This window comes from Rhinolophus sinicus, linkage group LG05, assembly GCF_036562045.2.
Source record: "Rhinolophus sinicus isolate RSC01 linkage group LG05, ASM3656204v1, whole genome shotgun sequence".
Classification (NCBI taxonomy): domain Eukaryota; kingdom Metazoa; phylum Chordata; class Mammalia; order Chiroptera; family Rhinolophidae; genus Rhinolophus; species Rhinolophus sinicus.
In genome coordinates this window covers 67,189,497-67,213,776 of record NC_133755.1, presented here as the reverse complement: position 1 = coordinate 67,213,776, position 24,280 = coordinate 67,189,497, and the positions used below count along the sequence as shown (strand labels likewise).

At 43.5% G+C, this 24,280-nt stretch overlaps 1 protein-coding gene across 1 annotated transcript; it reads right to left on the bottom strand.

Annotated features, from left to right (window-relative positions):
* Positions 1-13,034: 13,034 nt before the first annotated feature.
* On the bottom strand, positions 13,035-22,343 carry PDCL3 (phosducin like 3). The gene is made up of 6 exons (XM_019753912.2): positions 22,204-22,343; positions 19,975-20,107; positions 17,503-17,593; positions 17,049-17,192; positions 16,134-16,342; positions 13,035-14,261 (listed from the first exon to the last, which is right to left on the bottom strand). The coding sequence occupies exons 1-6, from the start codon at positions 22,207-22,209 to the stop codon at positions 14,119-14,121; spliced, it is 726 nt and encodes a 241-aa protein (XP_019609471.2). The 5' UTR covers positions 22,210-22,343; the 3' UTR covers positions 13,035-14,118.
* Between the last annotated feature and the right edge of the window lie 1,937 nt (positions 22,344-24,280).

Genomic DNA, 24,280 nt, shown 5'->3' with positions numbered 1-24,280 from the left:
AGCTAGTTTCATTTTTAAAAAAGAAAACCAATTCAGCTCTGCCTTTCATATATGTCCAATCCGGCTACTACACTTGACTATTGGGGCAGGAGATGTACAGACATATAGAAACATGTAGGTATATAGGTGTATAGAGATGTTGGCTTGTGAGAACAACAGAAAAGCTGCATCCTGAGATTCAAGGTGAACTACATGGTTCCTATGTTCCTTCGGAGTGACACCGTCCTTTCACACACCTCTGGTCAGGCCAGTGGTCACAGGACAATCCGTGACAATATACAGTATACAAATTCACGGCATCAAAGCAGCCATCGGCTGAGGCTTTGGGTTTTTCCGTGTACCGGGCTCCAGGAAACCTAGAGCCTAGAATAGACTCTTCCCAAGGCTCGCATTTACAGTAAATGTAATTACACTTTAATGGCATTCATCTCATTCTGTCACTTTTTCCATAGCTCCTATTTTTAACCAGCACAATGGGAACATTTGTCCTCTGATTCACTGACGAGTTTTCAGGCCAGGAGCCTGGCTTTTAAAATGACAGTACCCTTAATCCTATCGCTGATTTTTAAAATGAACTAACAGCCTGTAATTAAAGCCACGGAGCAACCTCAGTGCACTAAGAATAGCAGCTCAGCCCGGAATCCAGGTAACAGGATACAGCCGCCACGGTGCTGGAAGGTCAGGGACGGACAACAACCGAGGGTTTCTGGTCCTGGCTCCTTGGCCTCCAAGTCACTTCAAAGCCCTGCGCCTATGACAGTCCTTATGAAAAAGGGCACCGATTCTTCAATTCTTTTCGGTCAGGCCCACCCAGGGTGGGTGACGAAAGTCAACCCAGGGCTTTGCTCCTCTGGAAGAATCCTGGGGTGGCAGTCCCGCCTACTCAAGCAGAGCACACGGATGCCCAGAGCAGATGGGGCTGTGGAGGCTCTCCTGTCCCATCCAATACCACGGAGAGGTGGAGCCTATGTCACTTCACTTTGCAGCTGGTGACAGCTTCAACCACTATAATGTAGTGGGGGTAATTTCCTGTGATGTCTGGGGTTTGGTCACAAAAGGCTGCACAGCTTCCTTCTGGCTCTCTTCACATGCTCTTGGAGCACTCACTCCTCACTCTCAGAACCCAGCTACCAGGATGTGCAAAGCGGGGCCGTGACCAACGCACAAGCAGGTGCTCCGATAGATGGGCCCAGCCGACCCAGCCTTTGAGCCACTCCTGTCTGGCCCCAGATGTGTGAGTGAAGACGCCCCAGCCACCTGAGTGCCTCCCAGCATTTTCAGTCTTCCCCGATGAGGCCCCCAACATTGTGGAGCAAAGGCAAGCCATGCCCACTGGGTCTTGATCCACAAAATGTGTGAGCATAATAAAAGAGTAGCTGTTTATGTCCCCTGGTTTGTGGCGGGTTGTTGGGCAGTAATGGCACCTGGAACTCCAGGTCTGATGTATGAGTTCACCTACCGAACACTTACCTAGCGCTTAGTATGGACGAGGCCCTGTCCTAAGGAGGCTACAAATACTAATATGTATCATAAACCTTTATAACAGCCCTGTGGGGTCTATACGATTATTGTCTGTGCTTTACAGTTTAGGAAAATAAAGCTCAGAGAAGTTAAGTAACTTGCCTAAAGTCACACGGCAGCATTCAGCCTGAGGGACTTTAGCTCTAGAATGCACACTCTTAAACCACTTGTAGGTACTTCGTTTCTGCCCAAATCTTTGTAGCCTAAATTTTGTGCGACTACTCCACCTATGGGCCTCGGCATCCACTCTGCATTCTTTGTTTCCTTCTGCCTTGCCTTGCTGCTAAGATGGGATCAGATGCTCGAGGCAAACACACCTACTTTGCATGCATGGAGAAACACCGACTGAAAAGACACTTTCTCCCTAGGAAAGGGCAAGTTCATTAAGCACCTTTCAGACCAGCTTCATGATAACTCCCAGGGCCGACCTGATTTTTTGCACACCCCAGGCCGGCGCTAATTTACAGTGCTGCAGCCACCCATGCAGCCTGAAATTGCTTCTTGAGCTACAAGCCCCAGCTTAGCAGTGGTTTTATTCAGGTACACGCAGCGTTCCCCTGAGTTCCTGCGTGCTTCCTGCAGCTGGCATGCAGTCTCAAAAGGAGGACGCTGCAGGAAGGAGAGTGGTGTTCACAGGCCCTCAGGAGCTCTTAGGGGTCAAGTTCTTCGCTTTTGTAACCATTTCTAAGTGCCCACGAGCACATCCTGATCAATAAAAGAGAATGCTTTGTGGTTGTTTCGCAGAAACTCTTTTTCTTAAACTCTACTTCTGCCATTTAAAAGTTTTTCCTAGGACCATGGGGTAAGACTCTGATTGCGGTGCCATGATGAGGTCACGCCAAAATCCCTTGCAGGAGTCTCCTCTACTCTAGGTAGCAATCGAAAATGAACAAAAGCATCCTTATGGTTGATCCTTTCCAAATAAATAAAAGCCCTGAATAAAAATGGCATGGCTTCTTACCCTCCTACTGTTCTATCTGCAGTAGAAAAGGGACAAACTCATTAACTTAAAAATAACTCCCATCACAGGGCCTCCACACATCATTGATTCTTCCCTCTCTCTCCTTCCTTCCTCCCCTTTTCCATTTTTCTTTCCCTCCCTCCCTCACTTCCTTTCTTCTTTCCCTAAACTTACGTGCTTATCGGGTTTAGGGTAAGAACTGCGAAAGGTCACAACACAAGTGAAGCCTGGGGCGTGCCGAGAGACAGAAGCCACCTCTGACAGAAGCCACAACACATGACAAGACCGTGAGAGGCAGATCCTATATGAGTTAGAATTCATTTTGGAAAGAAACCTTCCCAATCCCTTGTTTACTGATAAGCATAAACATGTATCCACTAACACTGGAAGTTCATTTTCCCAAGACCTCTCACTGCCCAGAATATGTTGGGCAGAATATAAGTGGCAGGACCTGCCTTGGCAATTTAGGAGAGAATTAAACAAGAAGCTGGGGAGAGAGTTCTCAAGGTCAGAGAACTGTCATTTTGCTTCATGTCCTGCTCTGATCGGATTCTGTTTTTCTCTCTCATACTCGTTCGACACAATGAAAAATGGAAGATGTGCCTTGGACCCAGAGACCTTCATCTTACCGTCTCTGAATGTGGTCACGTGCCTCCGATGAGCTGCCTGTTATTCTACAAGAATTCCGGTCTTAGAATCCTGGATGAGCCCAGGAAGGACCCAGATGTAACCCAGCATGTGGCCCGATGTTGCTCAAAACCTTTCTTGTTTTCCAGGTAGAGGCCATTCTTGTAATTTAAAGGGTGCATCTAGTAAGGCTGGTGAACACTCTGAGATCACCCAATCAACTGTTATGCAAGGGACATTAGAGGAAAAAAAAAATCAATGCAAAAAACACAGCACTTCATCCACATGGAGGAGAGTTATCTTGGAAAGTGATAAATGTCAGAGTGGGAGAACATAAAAGCCTCTTATGCTTTATACTGAGACTCCCACTCACTAGGACACCGATAAAGTAAAGGAGAACCTAGAGGGAGAGAGATGGGGGTTTCTTAGCATCCTAAGAAAAATGTAAAAGAGCAGGGGGAAAAAAAGTAGATTACACAAGGACGATTGTATAACAGTAGTCATATAAAAGGGAAGAAAACTATATGAAGTTCCTCTAATGAGAATGCTAAAAGGGGTAATTTAAGATTCTTCCCAAATTGTATGGACACTTTTTTTCCTTTCTTTTTTTAATCAAATTTATTGGGGTGACAATGGTTAGTAAAATTACATAGGCTTCAAGTGTACAATTCTGTAACACATCATCTATAGCTCACATTGTGTGCTCACCACCCAGAGTCAGTTCTCCTTCCATCACCATATATTTGACCCCTTTGCCCTCTTCTATCATTCCTCCTTCTCCCCTCACCCTCTTACCTTAAGAGTTCCTGGGTCATGTGAGGCCCAGTTTACAATTGCAAGTATCAGGACCCAGCAGTTAATCTCAAATGAGCAGATATATCATGGTGCCAAAGCCTCAATGCCTTCAGAAATTAGGATGCTGAAGACACTGAAGGTGATGTTGACAATGACTATTATTATCACATCAACAACAATAAAACAGAGGCAAACTGTTTTATTGACAAACCTTATCTCACTTGCCGTGTTTCCCCGAAAGGAAGACCTAGCCGGACCATCAGCTCTAATGCATCTTTTGGAGCAAAAATTGATATAAGACCTGGTATTGTATTGTATTATATTGTATTGTATTGTATTGTATTGTATTGTATTGTATTGTATTGTATTATATTATATTATAATTATTATAGCTGGTATTATATTATATTATACCATATTATACCCAGTCTTCTATTCTATTCTATTATACTTGGTCTTATATTAAAATAAGACCAGGTCTTATATTAATTTTTGCTCCAAAAGACGCATTAGAACTGATGGTCTGGCTAGGTCTTATTTTTGGGGAAACACGGTAGTTCTCACAATGACCATAGGAGTTGGATCCTTTTTACAGATGAGAAAACTGAGGCACACAGAGGCTAAACACACTCTAATGGCACCTGACAAGCCACCAATTGTGCAGCAGGTGACAAGAAAGAGGAAGCTGTTTGCTCCATGGAAGTTGGTCCTTCTGGGGAGAATCTGGAGTCACCCCAGGTTGTAGTCCTCGGCCTGACATATTCAAGATTATCCTTTGTTCTGTTAACCCACAGGTAATCAAGTCTCAGGGACAGATTTGTACCAATAAACATAATTTTAGATTTAATTTTAAACCAGAACACCAATTGATGAACTTAGAGTTTCCTCAACGTCCATTGGTTCACGGCTCGGTAATTTTTTCACTGTGCCCCTTAAGTCAAAAGAAGTAGCTAACAGTCTCTTTCATTAAATAGGTAGGGCCAAGCAACTTAATAAGCATTTGTGTCCTAAACACTTGTAGCTGTTTGAAAAATATATGAAAATCGAAAGAAAAATAACATACTTACTTTGTTCTTTTTTAATGTGATATGAGCGTCTCTTGGGCTTGGTACACGTTCTCCAGTCTTGAAATTGTTTTTAAATTTCTTTTTAATTAGTTTCAGGTGCACAAAACAATGTAATAGTTAGACGTTTATCATTTATATCCCTCACACAGTGATAACCCCCTCCCCCATCCACTACCCCTCTGACATCGCACAGAGCCATTACATTTCCACTGTCTCTATTCCTAATGCTGTACTCTGCTTCTTGTACATATATATATATAATTATAGTTGACATTCATTATTGTTCAGCTTCAGCTTCAGGTGTGCAGTGCAGTGGTCAGGCATCTACATCATCCCTGAGGTGGTCTCCCTAATGAGACAAGTGTCCATCAGATACCCTACAAAATCTTTACAACATTATTGATTACATTCCCAAGTTGACTTTTGTTTCCCCGTGGCAATCTTGTGGTTACCAACTGTGCTTTCTAATCTCCTCACGTTCCCCCTTATCCCCACCCTGCCTCCCATCTAGCAACCCTGTTTTTCCTCTATGTCTCTGAGTGAAATAAGTCAGACAGAGAAAGGCAAATACCATATGATCTCACTTATATGTGGAATCTAAAGAAAAGAATAAATGAATGAACTAATCCAGCCTTGAAATTTTATTGGACTCTGTCACTCATTTCCTGCTCCATGTTGAGTCTTCAGCTGTGCCTGCTTTTATCACAGCAACTGCTAGAGCTAGAACCGCAGCTCTGGAAAGACATGACATCACCAAAAGAAGGCAGAGTAGCTAATGCAGACTGAAAGCTACTGGGAGCTCAGAGTTCCTGTGGTGTTCATCCATGTGCAGTATTGCTGCGTTTCCATTGAAAACGTGACATCATGCTCCTGCAAACTTCCTGCGGGAAACTGGGGCACCTCAGTGCACAGTTTGGGAAATGCATTAATTTGCATGAAGAAATATAATTGCCAAGTGTACCAGACTTCTCATCTTTTCTTCCCAGTCACATTGGGAAACCAAAACAGAATCAGGAAGGCTTTTTGATTGACAGGTGTACCCTGACTTAGTTACTCAGTTATAGTCCAGTCCACTACAGCATAGCTGTGTGTGTGTGTGTGTGTGTGTGTGTGTGTGTGTGTGTGTATTATACTATCTCATTTGGATCGCTCAAATCCCAGGATAGAACAAAAAGTTCCAAGTTTTTATTCTTTTCTATAACACGTGCTAAAAGGCAAAAGGATTAATTATTCAACTTTTTCCTTACTACAACTTTTTATGAAGTAGGTATGTACTTTGAAATGTTACTTTAAATTTTTTAAATCACCATCTCAGAGAAAGTTACTTACAAAGAGAAATATTGGTTTTTAATTTTAAAAAACCATATCCACTTTAATGGGTATACAAGGAAGAGTAGCAGCATTTTTTTTTTTTCACCAGGAAGTTGGTATTTTCAACATTTGGAACAGGGATAAACAGATTTGGAGTTAATAATCTGCTTTCAAAGTTACAAGCCAGAACAGTTAAGTTAAAATAATTAATGCTCCTTCATCCACTGTAGGCTCTAACTACTTCATTTCACCAATTTAAAGCTCATGTCCTGTCATTTTTAACATCTCTGAGGCCACGGTGCATCTTTTTTTTAATTAACATTTTTTAAATTAGTTTCAGGTGCATGTTGCAGTTTGCTGTTGGCCAGGCAGCAGCAGTGATCAGGTTGTCACTGCCTGCCACCTTCTGTTTGGATCAAGGAAGTGCCACATCAAGTCTGGCAGAACGAGGCATGAGAGCTGGACACTTTGTAAGAACAGTTTAGGAATACCTCAACCCGGTGATTTTGCTTCTGTTTTCCTTTTTATGTATACCCAGCATGATATATGACAACAAATCTATGTTTGAATATGTCTAAGCAAGCTCTTTCAAATGTATGAACTAGAACTAACGTCCATGCAAGTTCCGACTCACCTTGCACCGCCAGCATTGCACCTGAAAGACACACCGTGTCTGTCTGCCCATGTCCTTCTGCCAAGCACAGACACTTCCTCAGCCTTTGTACAAGCACAGCCCAGAAGAGCAGGGGAGTTAAGCAACCTGGGAGCAGCCTTGAAGCCGTGCGGGCCAGGATGGGGAGATAAATAACTCAGGCTTCCATCTGTAGGTGGACAACTCTGTGCTTCTCAGGGGTCCCAAGGGGACTGAGTGCCTGCTGCTACAGCACTGACCTCAGACTCGCACCCTTATATAGCCACTCCTCCCCACTTCCCTCACTCAGCTCTCACTCCTGCATCCTCTCAAACTCTCCACTCGAGTCCTTGGCCCTGGGTCTGCATTTGGGCAGAACCAAATGGAGACTCGTGTCCTGTAGTTCTTGTACCGTAGACGTATGACAACCAAGAGCAGAGCACCGCTTACCTTATGTCACGTACAATTTCCTTTTTGATGTGATTCATGAACCACCGTGTTTTTCCAATAAGCTTTATTTTTAGTATAGTTGTAGATTTGGGGGAAAAAGTAAGAAGATAGTACAGCCAGTACCCATATACCCTGCACCCAGTTTGCTCTATTATTACATCTCTTCTTCGTATGGTACATTTGTTACAATTAATGATTCAGTATTGGGACAACTATTAACTACAGTCCGTACTTTATTCAGAATTCTTTTCATTCTTTTTCTGTTCCAGGATCCCATCCAGGACACCATCTTACATTTAGCAGTCATGTCTTCTTAGGCACCTCTGGGCTGTCTCAGGTTTTCTGTTTTTGATGACCTTGACAGCCTTGAGTTCTGGTCAGCGATTTTGCAGAATGGTCCTCAACTGGGATGTGTCAGGTGTTTGTAAGGAAGACCAAAGAGGTAAAGCGTCGTTTTCATCATGTCATATCCAGGGTGCCTGCTGTGAACATGACTATCACTGTTGACGGGAACTTAAACACTTGGCTGGTGCTGTTTGTCAGGTTATTCTCCCCCCTTTCCACGTTGCACACTTTGGTGGGAAGTCACTATGTGTCACCCACACTTACAGAGTGGAATACCTTCCGTCCACAGCATTTACATAAATCACTTAGAATTCTGCATGGGAGATGGGCCCTTCTCCCCCACTTACTTGTCTATTCAATCACTGATCAGTATGGATTCGTGGATTTTCAACTTAATGCTCTGGGTTATAATCCAGTATTTCTTTTGTCGTTCAGTGATTCCAGCTTTAACCATATCAGGAGATCTTTCAGTTGACTCCTGCCTCCTTTTCACCAATTCGTATCATTGTGGGTTTTTGTTTGTTTTTAGCACTTCTTTCTCACACTATAAGATCCTCCAGGCTGATTCTGTGTATTTCCTGCTCCAGTTTGAGAATCAGCCATTTCTCTAAAGACCCCTAGTTCATGTTTTGGAGAATGGTATTTGAAACTGCTAAGTGGTAGCTGTGGTCTTTGGTCCTGGGGTGTCACTACTTTTAGGCCCCCTCAGTTGACAGAGCAATGAAATATGTTACTAACCTGTGTACACTGTCTAAATATATCATCTGTATCTGAAGCCGAACATGCATTCATACTGGTATCTCCAACGCTTTCATTCATCGCCACATGGATCATTCTAACGTCCTCCCCTTGCTTTCTGTAACAGCGGGAACCTGGCTCCCACCATCTGCTATCCATTCACTTAATTCTTTGATTCTAGTTTATACGCACTGTATGGTAATTGTTAACCTGTACTACTGTGAGAAAGAACTTTATCAGCTAGAGGACAGTGTTTATGCAGTTTCTTTTGCCTTTCATCTGAAAAACTCATTTCCAAGATTACTTAGGTCAGAGCCTTTCCCCCCAACTCCTTCCATTAGGTTGTTTATACATTTGTAATAGTTAGATTGCTGTGTCACATCGTGCATTCTCTGAAAAGATGCCCAAACTCCCTACATGAAATTTTAAAATTTGCGTACGTTAAGATTCACTCTTTGTGCTGCAAAGGTCTATGGGTTTTGACAAATGCATATTGTCATGTGTCCACCAGTACTGTATCATTCAGAATAGTTTCACTACCTTAAAAATCCCATGTGCTTCATCTATCAACCCTCCCACACTCCCCCAACCCCCTGGCAACCGCTGATCTTTTTAAAATCCCCGTTTGGCCTTCTCCAGAATGCCATACAATTAGAATATAGCATACGGCCTTTTCAGACTGCCTTATTATTTCACTTACTATCCATGTTTTCTGTGGCTTGAGGTTGCTTCTTTTTTGGTTGGTGTTCCATTGTATCAATGTACCACAATTTGTTTTATTCATTCATCTTTTAATAGACATTTTGATTTTGTTTTTGGTGATTATAACGCTGCTATAAACGTTTGTGTGCAAGTTTTCTGTGTGGACATAAGTTTCAAATCAGTTGGTTAATTAGCTAGCTGCATGACTTCTGGGTCATATAGTGAGACATATTAACAGTATTATCCATCTTTATTTATCATGATTACTGTTTCAGATTTATTTTGGATTTTCTGTGGTTCTCCTTTTTCTGTTTCTTTTTATTCTTCCTTCTGGTCTGGTCTTCTTTTGAATTAACTGAGGTCCCAACCCCTGCCCCACTGCTTAAAAAAGTTACACACTTTTTTTCTTGAATATTTTTTACATGTGTCTCTTTGTCCACCTCTCGAATAGCTTTTCAGAGTCTAAGAATATTTGAATTCCAATTAAGCCCCCTTCAATCTGTATGCCATTTTGTCCTGTTTCTAATTCTGTCTTTCTCTTAATGTCACAAATAAGACATTACTTGTATTGTTTTTTAGACAATGCTCATTCAGATTTACCTTTTCTTTTTTGGTCACCATGTTTTTCTTGAACCTCAGGCCTTTCATCAGATTATCCTTCTGCAGTTAAATTTCCCTTAGTGAGAATCTGTTGGTGACAATCTTACCCACTGTGTCTGATATGTCTATTTCATCCTAATTCCTAAAATATGACTTCACTGAAAATTCTTGCTTAGTATTTTTTTGCTGTTGTTGCTTCTTATTAGTTCATTGATGATACAACTCCAGGCTGTCTGGCTTTCATCGCTGCTGTTCAGAAGTCAGTGAGTCTTATTGTGCTGTAGGTAATCTGATTTTTCTCACTCACTGCTTTTATAAATGTCTCTGATATTCTTTTATATACATATACATGGAGGTGTAATTTATTTAACTCACTTTGAATTTTTATAGCTTTCTTAATCTGAGGGTTGGTGTCTTTTCCAATTCTGGAAAAATCTGTCTTTATCTTTTCAAATATTATCTATTTCCAATTCTGTCCTTCTGAAACTTGAAGATACATGTTAGATCTTCTCAGTCTCTCCTCCACATCTCTTAACCTTTTATATTCCCTATTTGTCTCTGTGTGTTACCTACTGGGTAACTATTTGGCTCTACTGTCCAGTTCGTTAATTCTCTCTTCCACTGGTTATATTTAAAAGGGATTTATTTTTATACAAGGAACTCCTGTACTTTCTTTAAACATATTAAATATATTCATATTTTATATCTGAAAATTCCACTATCCCAAGTGTCTGCAGGTCTGACTGTACTGTTTTCTGCAGGCTTTCTAAAGGAAGCCTTATTTGAGACATCCTGAAATTTTGTGGGCTTGTGATTTATGACTATGAGCTCATGTTCCTCAGAGCTTCATCTGTAGTCAGCATTTGAGGACTAAATCACAGTTGGGTTCTTACAGCGTGGCTATGCATCTGCTTAGGCCATGAGCTCAGGGACATTGCCCGCTTAGCACCCCTTTAAGAACTTGGATTGAGTTTTTAGACCACACATACTGTGAGAATGCAAACAGCACACCCACATGCCAGAAGTCTTGTGACTTCTTAGGGACAATTGTGTTTTTCTCCTTCCCAACTAGTGCCAGTTCCCCCCAATACTGAAGGCAGTGCTTTGGGATTCCAGCTTTTTGGGGGATCTCCTACTAAGATTCCCCAACTTTGATGCACTGGAGGCTTGTCTCTTGCTACCTGTACCCCACAAGTCTGTTCTAATAGTTCAGCATCACCAAGATTTGGTATGTGCCCCTGGGGAGAAAACAAGCTGAGTGCTCGCTTATCTCCCTGGAGTTCTGCTTTCACTTTGTTTTTGGCCACTGAGAATGCTTCTGTCTTGCCAATGCAGAGGCACAGTTGAGAAGATTAAGTTTTATCCAACATTTTGAGTTATGATCAGGTGGGCTGTTCAGACGAGCTAACCCTTCACACACCAGAAATGGAAGTCCTAAGGTCTGACTCAGGAAGCTGCCCAAAGGCGATGATGAAGCAGAGGCACAGGACATGCTGCTCCTTGTCCTGTCAAGCAATTTGAACGTAGGACTGGCAAGCTGGAATGGCTGAGGTTTCTTTGGCAATGGGCAGGTGGCTTTATCAGGAAATGCATCAGCTGCTACTGAGACCAGGATGGAAGCTGCTTCTTTCCCAAGAACAGAAGTCCAAGGAGCGCTGGCAAGAGCTGAATTAGTGGCCCCACGGCATCAGGAATACGATCCCTACTGCTTCCTCTATAAGAATGCCTGAGGGCCCAAGGAGGCTGTAATCACATCTACACGTCAGCCAGAAAGCAGAAGGGGGTTAGGCCCCAAAAAGGCACATGCCGGTTGTCTGTCCCTCTTACGAAGCTGGCCCAGAACTCCCAGCCAACTTCTGCCCACTTCCATCTGGCAATCCGTAGCTCCAAGGGAGGCAGGGAGTTTAACCTTTGAGCTGGTCCTGTTGCGGCGTGAGTGGAGCTGGAGAATCCTGGATACTCGGCGGGCAAGTAGCTGTCTCTGCCTCAGGACCGAAACACTTTCACTGCCTGAGGCCCCGTATCAGGGGAGAGACTGAAATCAAGATGATGGTTTTACTGAAGCAAAGTCCTAAACAGTGTGGGAGAGAAGAGTCAAAAGCACAGGGGGAGGGTCTGGGCTTGGAATAGACACGTCTTCACTTGAGACTGAACGAACAGAAAGGGAAGACAAGGCTACCGACCGGTCTGGGGTGCTGAGACCAGAGCCGACAGGCGTCCTCTCAGCATACAAGTGACAAGTGTCCTGTGGAGGGGCTGAGTGGGGAGCAGCCTGGCCACCTGCTGTGTGAATGTAAACGATATCAAGGATGCACGTTGAAAGCCACCTGTCAAAAGGCTCTATGTATGAGTAACAACTGGTTTCCATCAGCAGAACAAAGGCACTTTCATAGAAACGTGTTTCTAAAGCAGGCAACACAATCACAACATATTTGGCCTGTCACACTTGAAGAACACTTAGTCAACACTTCAGCTTGTTATGTAAGAAAACTGAATTTAAATCACTGAAGAAAAGGCTGGCACATGCTGTTAACACCCTTCCCCATGGCCCTTTCCTCGGACACCAGAAGACAGGCTCTAGGTAGCATTCTCCTCTTTTTGCCCTGGTCGCTATGCGTTTCTTCTGTGGAATTAGATGAACTCAATGCTTAAGCGCCCAGTTGCATCACCTCTGTCACATCTCAAACGCTCCAAATGAAATAAAGAGAAGTTAATGGGGAATCTTATAGGGAAGTCTCCCAGAATTAATTAACTTGTAGAAATTTGCAGGGCAGGTTCCAAATCACAATACTAATTTAGGACAGAGATGCGTCTCTCTCTCTCTCTTTAAATCAAGTTCAGTCGGCATGACTAAACAGAGGCCTGGGCCTGGGTGCTGCATGGCCACACAGGGCGCTCATGGGCCACGTCCATGGGCACCTGAGCTTTTGCTGCGCTCCAACTGGCATGGAGAGCTCCATGGAGCTGGCATGGAGGCAAGATTATGAGGCAGTTCTCGCACTTACACAGCTCAAAGTGGCACAAAAAATGTTTATAACTATACCCTGTATGGGCTCCATCACGGTGGAGACTGCATACCCCGCTCCACGACGTCCCAGCACAGTTCCTCCTCTTCCTGGGAGCTGTGTGTATCGCAGCTCTTAGGCAAACACAATGCTCAAGCTTTTCACCTTTGTTCTTCCCACAGCATTTCATTTTCATGTCAGCCAACCACAGAAAATCTAAGAAAGCAGCTCCCCCCATAAAAACCGTGGAGTCAGCATACAAGTGATGGAACTGACCAACCTTGTATTAACCCTTTAATTAAAATTTCACAAAACATCCTTCAAGGTAAACTGCTACACAGAGTATGTTTTTATCAGCAGCAATGGCTCTCATGTATGTAGAAAACAAATACTGACATAGACACTTCTGACAGATAAAATGGGTCACAGCTGCTCGCCATTCTTTGAATTACAGCAAAAATAAATTTCACTGTATAATCTAAAAGAACTCTGTGCCCTCTGATTCAAGAATCTGATTCTTAAGATTCAAACCAGCGTTAAGTGCTACATCATTCAACACAAATATCAAGTAGTTATCTCCTCTAAGCGTTCTGTTAAAGTCAATTTGACAAGAAGTGATAAATGCTAAGGATCCTCGTCGGAAAACAGCTTGATGTTTTTATTGACTGAGATTCAGTTTATTTATTTACACGTGTGCTTATATCTGTTATTTCCAGAATAATTTAAGGTGGCCTTTGACAGCAATCCAGATTAGCTGACAATGCAACAATCTCAGACAAAAAATTATTTAAACTAGAAAAAAATATTTAACCGAAAATGGCAATAAATTGAGATCTTTGTTATTGCTTTAGTAAGACAATGAGTGTTTTATAAAAATTATTGCCCATTTCTCCAAAATAGGATAAATACTAAGATGTTTTTCCTGTCAATCATTCCCTTATTTTGAGGTAATAAACCTGTTGCTATCTTTATAAAAGAACAAAAATAAACAATTATGTAACTGTAAAGCTTAGCTGCAATTTTCCACTGTAAAACTTATTCACACTGTTTTTTTTACATTCCATATTCCTTTGTAGTTATATGTGAATAAACAGTGAATAGTTCTACAGTTTCCTTAAAATATAAGTGAATAAAACAGACATTTCCCATACCAACAGCTGGTTTTTATTTTTTTAAGGAAATATTTTAATTTAAAAAAGAGAGTTCCATGAAATTTAATAGGATTCCCAGCAATGATACTTTTTGAGACCTACAAGATTTAAAACATAATTATAAAAGGCTGAAAAGCAAAGGACTCAATCCTCCTTTTCCCTTTTTTAGAAGATCCAGATGATCTGTCCCATCGCTGGGCAGGTTCCCGCAGCCTCAATCCTCCTCGGAGTCGCTGCCCCCGCTCAAGGGGACACAGCCCCGCACCGAGGACAGCAAGGCGTCTTCAATCGGTTTCTTAGGGTTTCCCTCCAGGTCTGTCTTGATTGCTCCAGACTCAGACAATTTCCACTCCAACTCTGTGTGATAAAGAAAAAGCAAATCACCTAAGACAGTCTGCACACGGCCCTCACCCTCAAGTCCATCAAGCCACTGGTTTTTCCTAACCATAAATGACAATCATCAACATTTGATGACCACTTTTAGTGCCTAGAAGAAAGGAAAAAAAATCAGACCTTTAAGAAAGAAAACAAAAATACTTTTCCACAAGATGAGCTTAAATGAGATATTACATACATTCGAACCTATATGGTAATTAAAAGAAAGAACAAAGAGTAAACCCATCTTCTAACGACCAGTTTCTCAGAATGTAAAATTTCCAGGGAAAAAAATCAGCATGAAACATTTAAAGGAAATAGTTTTCACCGTGCTTCTGGCAATCTAATCATAAATATAATTTTAGTTACAAAAGGAAATTCCTAAGCCTCAGGTCCAGTATCTCAATCTATCAAAGGACAAACGTCTGATGACCTCCCAGAACTGATACATTTGTTCCTAGTAATAACAAAAAAAGTACCACAAAACGAAGAATCAGTTACTAAAGGCTCAGTTCCTATATTTCATTCTCTTATAATCGGTGAAACTCCACATGGGTGTGAACTTATGAAACAAAATCAAGTGATGCATTTTTCCACTGCAGAGAGGACCCAAGCAGAACTGAGGGACTCGATTTGAGATTCTATAACGAATAGCCTGGTTTAAAAGTCAGGCTCTGCCAATGAGGTACTTCCATTAAACTCTGACAACCAAATCACAGTCATTTAAAGTGCACATGGATCTGAAACTAATAAAAATAATAATAAAATGAAGTGCTCATGGAGATGAGTATCACTAGTTATTTTCAGCTGTAGGTACCTCAGTTAAATTTATGAATTTTCAAATTTCTTAAAAAAAACACACAAAACTTAAGATTTCTGATTCTTGACTCAAGAATACATTTAGATCCACACATACATATGTGTATGTAATTAATGTTATTATCCACTAATACACAGTAATCATTGTTTTATAAGTTCACTAATCCTTAAATAAGACTTGTTCTACAAATAAAGGCACCTATCTCTCTCCCCCCATGGTATAGACAAAAAGACCAAATTAAGATGCAAAGGTATATTTGGTTTGAAATGCTATACGCCTTTGAACGTTAGTATCGTATAACTGATGTCACATACGTGTGTGTATGTGTGTATATGTTTATACTTTTCCCAGATGAGTATGTTATAGTATATAAAGGAGTATATAAAGCAGCACACACTCCTTGTTGAGTATATAGTGTATAAAGGACCTAGCAGGAAGTCCTCAGGCCTCAGTTTCTCTCACATAATGCATGTATACATATTTTGACACCTCTGTGTGTAACAGGTGGAAAGGAATAAAGACACATATTCAGGTGTTAAGAGGCAGAATTAAATAAACTTTTAATTTAATTTAAAAGTTACTAAGATATTCAACTGAGAAAATATTTCTATAGAGGTAATTTTATATATATATACACACACATATAGATACATATAAGCATCTGTCATTAATATGTTCACGTGAATTTAAAAAATGACGTGATCTTGAGCTATAACTTAAAACATTTTCAAGTATAGGGACAAATAAAACATATTAGACATTAATATTAAATACATATATCTTATAGTGCATTGTGTTCTCTTTTCACTGAGAATTATTAGAGCCCAGTTGTAACTGTCCCTATTGACTGGTCCAAGGTGAGCGATTAAATCTGCGTCTTCCCTTTTAACAATCCCTCACACAGGAGCAAAGGTGAACTCGACAAATCACTGTATCACCGTAACACGTGTCTAGGAAACAGGCACGCTCTTCTTCAACAGAAATATGCCCTGGCCATGCCTACCATGCACTGGCCACCTCAAAGAGGCCCTTACCATCCATTGTCAGGTTCATGCCACCAAACACCAGAGGTCCGATAAACTGAGCCTTGATATCACCTTCAAGGTAAACAAATATTGTGGGCAGATTCCTGTCAGGATAATTGGGTATGCAGGTTGTTGAAATGGCTTTGATAAACTTGACGTCAGGAAACTTCCTGGCAAGTCCACTGAAGTGCTGATTTATCAGGGCGCAGAGGGGAATCCTAGAAAATAGAAACAGAAGCGACTGCGATTCTGCATTTGGACACACCAAAGCTCAATTACCCTCTGCCCTAAGCAAAACCTCACAAGTGATTCTGCTACTCCAGCCAGTTTTTAAAAACTTCTAGTATGTTTAGGGAAAGTGAAGAACTCAAAATCCAAAGTCCAATTTAATTTAACCCAACAATAAGTCAGAAAACCAGCTGCATTGTAAAAGATAATTGTTATGCCTATCTATATGAGAGAACATTCAAGATTTTAGAATATGTAAAACAGGTCAGAAAGCATTTCCTGCTCTAAAGAAACTCCTACGCAAGCACTAGACTCTACAGCCCAAGAAAAAGCCTGGAGGTGAGAAACACTGGAGAACCACTGTACCATTTGCCACGGACAATTATTACAAAGGTCACCCTTGCCACCTACGACAGTGATTCATTACATGGAATTCCAAAAAGCCAGAGTTTCTCTAGAGGAATAAATAACAATTTCTTTTCAATAAAAACAAAGTCTTCATTGCTACACCATAACAAAGGCATCTGTGTGAGTCACAAATATTAACTTGAAAGTCTTAAAACAAAAATTAGGCACTGAGGTTTGGGCAAATCAGCAACAGAAATACATAAAACACCCTCTGATGTGGATCAAGCCCAAGATGCTTAAAATACAAATTCAAATGAACATTTAAAGACAGAGTATGAGGTCACTCACCCTTGTTTGTAAAGGTGCAAGATTACCCACAAGCCCTCTCCAGCTTTGGTGACTTCTTGAACATAGTCCTTTCCTGAGATCTCCAAAACTTCTCCAAATTTATTCTTCAGTTTAGTTGCTTTCCACTCAGCCAGTCTTTGTTGCCTGCACAAGAAAAGGAGAGAGACATCTTACTCACACACACACACACACACACACACACACACACACACAGAGGCACAAGGCACACGCACGCACGCGCACACACACGTACATCTTTCTGACAACAACATTCATAAAGGTCCAGATTTATTTGCCTCATGGCAAAAGTCTTAGATGAGCTTGCTGACATCTGCAATATTATTATTTAATTATGGTCCTTTCTAAATGTTACGTCAGCCAGAAAATTCATTTTCAAAGGACACACATTTTAGTGCCACACAGAAAACAAACAGTCCCCCTGGGTGGCACAAACCTGTACATTTCAATAGCTCGTTCATCTTCCTCATTAAATTCGTCTTCGTTCTCCTCCAGTTCTTCCAAAGTCATGTCTTCGTATGTTTTCACTGAATGTAGTTAAGTTGGCAAAAACCAAAAAAATTTAAAGGATGAACAAATATACGTTTGTTTTTCTTTTCTTTACTTTTCTCCCAGAGGTGTGCATGCAACCCAAAAGATTCCCAAGCCACAAAAGCAGAATGCAAAATACTTAAGGTATTACACTAATAGAAGAAGCCGATGGTGTTTTAAAAAGATAGAATCAGTATGTTGGTGTCTGCAGGCTCTCTTACCTCCGCCCCATAGTAAGGAGAGGAATGAGAAGTTTCCCAGGTTTATAAAACAAGAGTTGTATTTGCCTGGACTCATCTGGTCTGACCTTCAAGCACATACACTAAGGGACGGTGGGTCACAGTTCCCTGTCTCCCAGGAGGTAGAGCGAGCACACTCTTCCTAGAGTTAAAGGGATTATCACTGACTCTTGGTATTCTCTCCTGCTTGGATCTTTTCTTTTAAGGAACAGCTATGACACCTGTATTTTGTTTTTATGGCCATCAAATCGGCTCTGTCCCTGACCTCCCACCCCATGACTACACAGAACTGCTCTTACCAAGGTCGACAGTGACCGCCGTTCCTGGACTGAGAGCGCATCTGATCCAACCCATCACTGCCTCCTGTGAACGACTGCCTTCCTCTGGCTTCCAGGATGCCTCCTCCCACCTCTAAGGCGGCCCTCTTCTGGGCCCTTTGCTTTGACTCCTTTTCTTCTTTATCTCTGCCCACTCCCTTGGTGATTGCATCTCATGGCTTTAAATACTACCAATATGCTGCCAACTCCCCAACTGATGCCTCCAGCCCGTATTCTCTGATTTGGAGAAAAACATACCCAATGGCCCACTTACCATCTCTATTCGTCTAATAAAAAAATCTCAGAGTTACAATGTCCCAAACAGACTTCCTGATCTCACTCCGGACCTGCCCCTCTCCAAGCCTTCCTCATCTCGGTTGGGTAACTCCAGCCTTCAGGTGGCTCAAACCCAAATCCCCGCAGTCACCCTTGACTTACTTCTCTCACACCCTTCATAGGATCCATCAGCAAATTCAGTTGGCCCTACCTTCAAAATATATCCAGATGTGATCACTTCTCACCACGTCCCCCCCCACCCCCCCACGCTGGCCCAGGCCAACAGCATCTCGTGCCTGAATTACTGCAGTAGTTTCCAGACTAGTCTCCCTACTTCCTGCCTTGCCCCCCACAGTCCACGGCAGCAACAGGATGGTGCTGTCAACATGGAGGACGTGTCACTTTTCTGTCCAAACCATCAATGACTTTCACCTCATTAGATGTAAAATCAAGGCCCTTACTAGAAGCTACAAGAGCCTAAATGGTTTGCTTCCTAGTTGCCTCTCTGAACTTATTACTCCTCTCTCCTAATCCTACTGGCTTCTTTGTAAGCTCTCCAACATGCTTTTCACTTGCTAAAGCAGCTCAATTCCCCTCCCTCAGATCTACCCAAATATCATTCCCAGTGAGGTGCTCTCTGACCCTATCGAGAAGTATACTTAGCCCTCCTCCAACCCTTTCCCTGCTTCATTTTCCTACATTTCACTTGCGTATTGTTTATCGCCTGTCTCTCACGACAATATAAGCTCCATGAGGACAAGGATGTTTATCAGGTCTGTGCATGGTGACAGCCCCCCGCTTAGAACAACGCCTGACACAGTCATCGTGCAGTAAACACTCGATGGTTAAATGCTTTGCAATAAAGCCTCCTCTAAATGAGCTCTAACATGTAAATGGGACAAAAGTACTACCCCTGTGATCAGTGGTTCTCAAACTCTGACTCTGTGAGTCAGCAATCCTGAGGCACTTATTGAAAATGCAGGTTCCTGGGCCACTGCCACCCACCCCGCCCCCAGAGATGCTGATTCAGTAGGAACTGGGTTTTTTTACAAGCACCCCAAAAGATTCGGAGTCAGATGGTATAACCACTTTTGAGAAAACCCCTCTCTCAGACCCCACACATTGCAAACATCTTACGCTTCCCCAAATGAAACGCTTTGAATATTCTCAATCAAACCACAAAGAGAATAAAGTATAAGCTAAGGAGAACACAAACACTAAAACCTTGGAGCGCATCGCCATGACAGTCTACCAAGGGAATCACGACAAGAAAGTCCTTTCTTTGGGGTTGTCACGTGCTCATCTGACACAGACAAGGAACTGCGGCAATGGAGGGGCCTTTGAAGTCCCCTCATTCTGTGGCCCAGACAGTTGCAAGCTGGGACCTTCTGCAACTTGCCTGCGGTCCCACAGTGTCCGGTCCAGCACTCCAAACCTTGGCTGCCCAACTCTTGCCCAGAGGATCCTTCCACCAGAGCAGTTAGAGGCACAGAAAGTTGTTTCCTACCCAGACAGACACAGAACAAAGAATACAAGCTATCTCACCAATGGACTGCTGAAGGACTCGCTGTTCCTCCTCCTCCTCTGCCTCCTTTTCCAATTCATTCAAACTTTCCTTTGAGGGCAGGATGCCCTTTTTGCGTAAGATGTCATTCCACTCGGTGTCGGCATTGGGGTCCTAGAGCAGTGGGACCAAGGATACCGTGAGAGCAACGTCCACTATGGAGGGTGCCACGTTGGGCAAGAGGTCAAATGGGAAAGGTGGTGGGAAGAAAAATTCAAACCAAATCATTCTATGTCATTTCTAAGAAAGTGTCAAAAGATCCACAGCCCCTGTTCCATTCTTCCTGTCACGTACTCAAAGCTCCCAACCCTACAGTGGAGCTAGTACTGGGGTAAAAATTAGGGTCTGATGCACAGGCTCTGACCTGACGTTTGCTCAATATTTTTATTAATGACTTGGAGTGATTCATTCAACGGGTATTTATTAAGTACCTAGTATATGTACCTACTATATGTAAATTACTGCACTAGATGGTAGGGACGCATGGTGAGTGCCAGAACCATCTATTTTAATCAAGAGGAAGAGACAAGCAATGAACAATGAAATATACTAACAGATATAGAATACAAATTGTAAGTGCAATGACCAACAGGCTGCTGACTAGTTACAGGAGGCCCGCAGTCCACGGATGGGCAGGGACGCTCTCTCAGAAGAGGTGACATTTAACCATCACTGGAAGGTGAAAAGGAACCAGACATGAGGAGAACTTAGGAAATTACTTCCCAGGTAGAGGAACCAGCATGTGCAAAGTGCCCAAGAGCAGAAATATTGAGCATCTCAAAGTCATGAGTGGCTGCATTAGAATCAGAGGGAGGAGAGCATGATGCTGGCTGACAAACCCTCTGATGGCCAAACCTGAGAGCTGAGACCCCAGTGGAATAGGCCACGAGGGCTAACACCTACTGAGTACTAGGCGCTGGGAACGTTTCTAAGTCCTTTACCTGTACCTGCGGGACACGGCACTTATGAAGTCTGCTATGCTGGAACAAGACAGATTTAACCAAGATCAAATGTCAGAAGGAGAAATGTCAGAAGCGGGCTCTTAGCTCCAGGACCCAGCCAGCCAAACACTGGTATTGCATGGCTCGGCAGGAACACTGCGAAAGGACCTGGTTTGAAACATGAAATCAAGGAGCACTGAGGAAAGGGCACTGAGATAACCAGGCTCTAGCCCCAGCTCCGAGTCTTGCTGAGATATTTCAAAAGAAAAAGGAACAGAATTCTTTCAACAGGGAAGGCCTCTGAAGAGGTGACATTTTTAAGAAGGGACAAAAAGGACAGAGAATGCAAAGGAGGCCCGGGCAGCCCTGGACCTTCCTCTTCATCATTTACGAGTGTCTGGCTTGTGGCAGACACATTGTGTTTGTAACCATCACCCTCTCCAGCCCCCAATACCTTCTGGCCCAAACAAACCCACACGAACTCCATTTCCCACTTGCCAACAAGCCAGAGACAATTCAGCCACAGCGAGATCTGGGAGGCAGGAGAAAGGCCTTTGGAAGAGGGTCCTCGCACAGTGACAAAATTCAGTTGTCAGATTTTTGCTCATAAAAGCATCCATTTTTCATGGTGTCTTCATTCATTTTTTTTCCCGTTTGGGTTTTAATCAAATTCCATTAGCACATTCCACAGACAATAAAAGTACAAAACTAGGGGATCTAGTTTTATCCATTTTAAGACTGAAGGTAACTGGGTAGAGGGACCCTCGGGCTCAGCTCTGGAGGTCAGGTGAGCGCACCTCAACCGGAACACGAACACGCGGGAGGAGGGTGTAACTAACCCCTCCCCCGGCTCTAAGTGGAGTCAGGAACACGGATGCCGCCACTTTTGTGTCATGGAGCCCTCGGCAGGACGCTTCACTTCTCCAAGCGCCCCGATCCACGCAACGGTTCCATAACACACCTGCTCAGGTGTGAGAGTTAATAAGTAGGAAGTGACTTTGCCAGGGGGGATTCGACCTCAAGGAGGGGTAGCCCCAAAGGACGGAGATTTGGGGGGTGGACCCCACATGGGTGGGAACGCCCAGACGGCGGCACCACGCCCACCCTCCCACACTGCGTCTGCGCCGGGCCTCGACTCGCGTGGCCTGCGGGTGCCTGTGGCGTCCGGCGCTTCCCGCGGCCCGGCCGGGACAGTCCGCCGCCGGCGGGGACCCAACGGGGCAAACGAGCCGCCGCAGTCTCCAGGTCTCGTGCCCCCGGCTTGCTCACCTGCATCTTGTCGCAGATAACTCAAGCCAGGCGGGCCGCGACGCCACCGCCCCTCACTCTCTTCCGCGCACGCGCACAGCCGCCGCCCCGCCTCGTCTCTCAGCCCAGCTTCGGCCCCGCCCTCCAGGAGTGAGCTGGGCGGAGCCAGGGAGGAAGCGAGGCCTCTGAGCGCGTCCTCTCCTGAAACAGGCGCAGAAGCTGTGCGCACGCGCGAGACAGGACACGCCTACCGTCGGTCGGGGCAGCAAAATTCACGTGACCCGGAGCCAAACCTGGGCGCTACCTTATTAGGGTAGGTCATCGGCCTTGGGTTAGTGGGGCTGGGTGGGGAGGTACCCAGTGGCAGTGCGCCTTTTTCAGCTTTATACCTAATTGTGTAGAAAAGGTCTCTGCCCAAGAAGTCAGAAATAGAAATGTTTCAGTGCTCCAGTGTTACAATTAAAAACGATGCAGGGTGACCTGGAATTCACTATAATTTCAGCATCGGATAAGGCAGTTCATTCATAAGACACATATTTATTGGGGGCCTATTTTATACCCGGCACTGTTCTAGGCTCTGCGGACATGGCAGTGATCGCAACAGACAGAACCAGAAAGGTGACAGGTCATTTACCTGGTTGAGCCTAAGGTGATTCATATTTGTAAAAGTGCTCGACCTACAGGGGCACACAGTAGGAATAAAATCAGCGGAGTCTGAATTGTAAAATGCAGGTGCTGGGCTCCAGGCTTCTACCTTAAGACATCTGGGTTGGTGTTGCCGTCTTGGAGATTTTCTGTCCTCCGCCCTGGGCCAAACCTCTATACTATGGAGGTTCTGACCACACAAGGCTGCGGCCACTCCCAAGCATGTCCCCAGTATGGATCTTCTGCGGTACAGATCCAAGGAAGATGAGATCTGAAATTCACTGGTTGCCAAACCTACCCGGCTTCAGCCCTGGGAAGCTGGGGGACATGGGAGCTGTCATTCACCTGTTGAACCCATGACAGCATATCTACTGCAACGGTTGAGCTATGTTGGAAAGGGAGGTTTTACTCTTCAGCGGTATGGTGAGCTGCCACTTGGTTGCTGAGCTCACTGGAACAGTTCTTCCAGAAGGTAGAGCTGTGGGAGATGGATGCAGTCCCTAGCTTCAGTACCATGCATTTCCACTGTTGTAAGTTTCCATAGAGTTTGTGGAATTAGTGTTTCTCAGTTGTACACCCTTTGGTCAATCTCTAAAGATTTTGAATGGTTGTCTTTGTTAATCTTGACCAGCTTAATAGGTGTCTCTCTTGGGGAATGGTTTCCCTGAACACCTCATGCTACCATTCTGGAGATCCTACCTGGGGTAATTTGTTACACAGCAATAGATCAATAGATAACAAATACAATGGCCAAGCAAGGAGCTAGAACTTAAATTAAGACAAGCAACCAGGTCGATGGAGAGCAGCTAAGGCCTTTCAAGTAGGAGAAACAGAAAGTACAAAAGTATGGATGGTGGAGGCACTGAGGAATATTTGAGTTAGAGAAGTGGTTCTCCAAATGTGGCCCTTGCACCAGCATCATCAGTAGCACCTGGGAGCTTACTAACAATGTGAATTCTTGGGTGCCACTCTACCCTACTGCATCAGAATCTCTAGGGATGGAGCGCTGCAACCTGAGTTTCAGCAAGTCCTGTAGGTGTTTCTGAAGCACGTTGAAGTTTGAGAACCACTGGAATGTAAGAGCTGTTTTTCATCATCTATAATAGCTGGGCTCTTTGTGTGTCCAGATTCTAGGTGGTTTCCCTATTTTTTTTTTTTTAATAAGTAATGAGATAAGGAGCTAATAAGTGCTTTCTCTTAGCGAATGCTTTAGGGTCTTATTAGAGAAAACTGCTCCCCAACACCAGTCCCATGAAGCTGGTCGTGCTTTGCTGGAAATAAGCCACGTCCGGTTTTAGCCTGAATTTTATTTAGTTCCAGTTGTTTTAATGAACCACCCTGCAGTTGTCCTGCACTTGCCACCTTAGGCTTTGTAGGACTTTGCTTCAGGGTGTGGTTGACGGTCACAATGGCAAAGGGAAATGTAGACCTTTGGCTCTAGTGCAATTTAAAA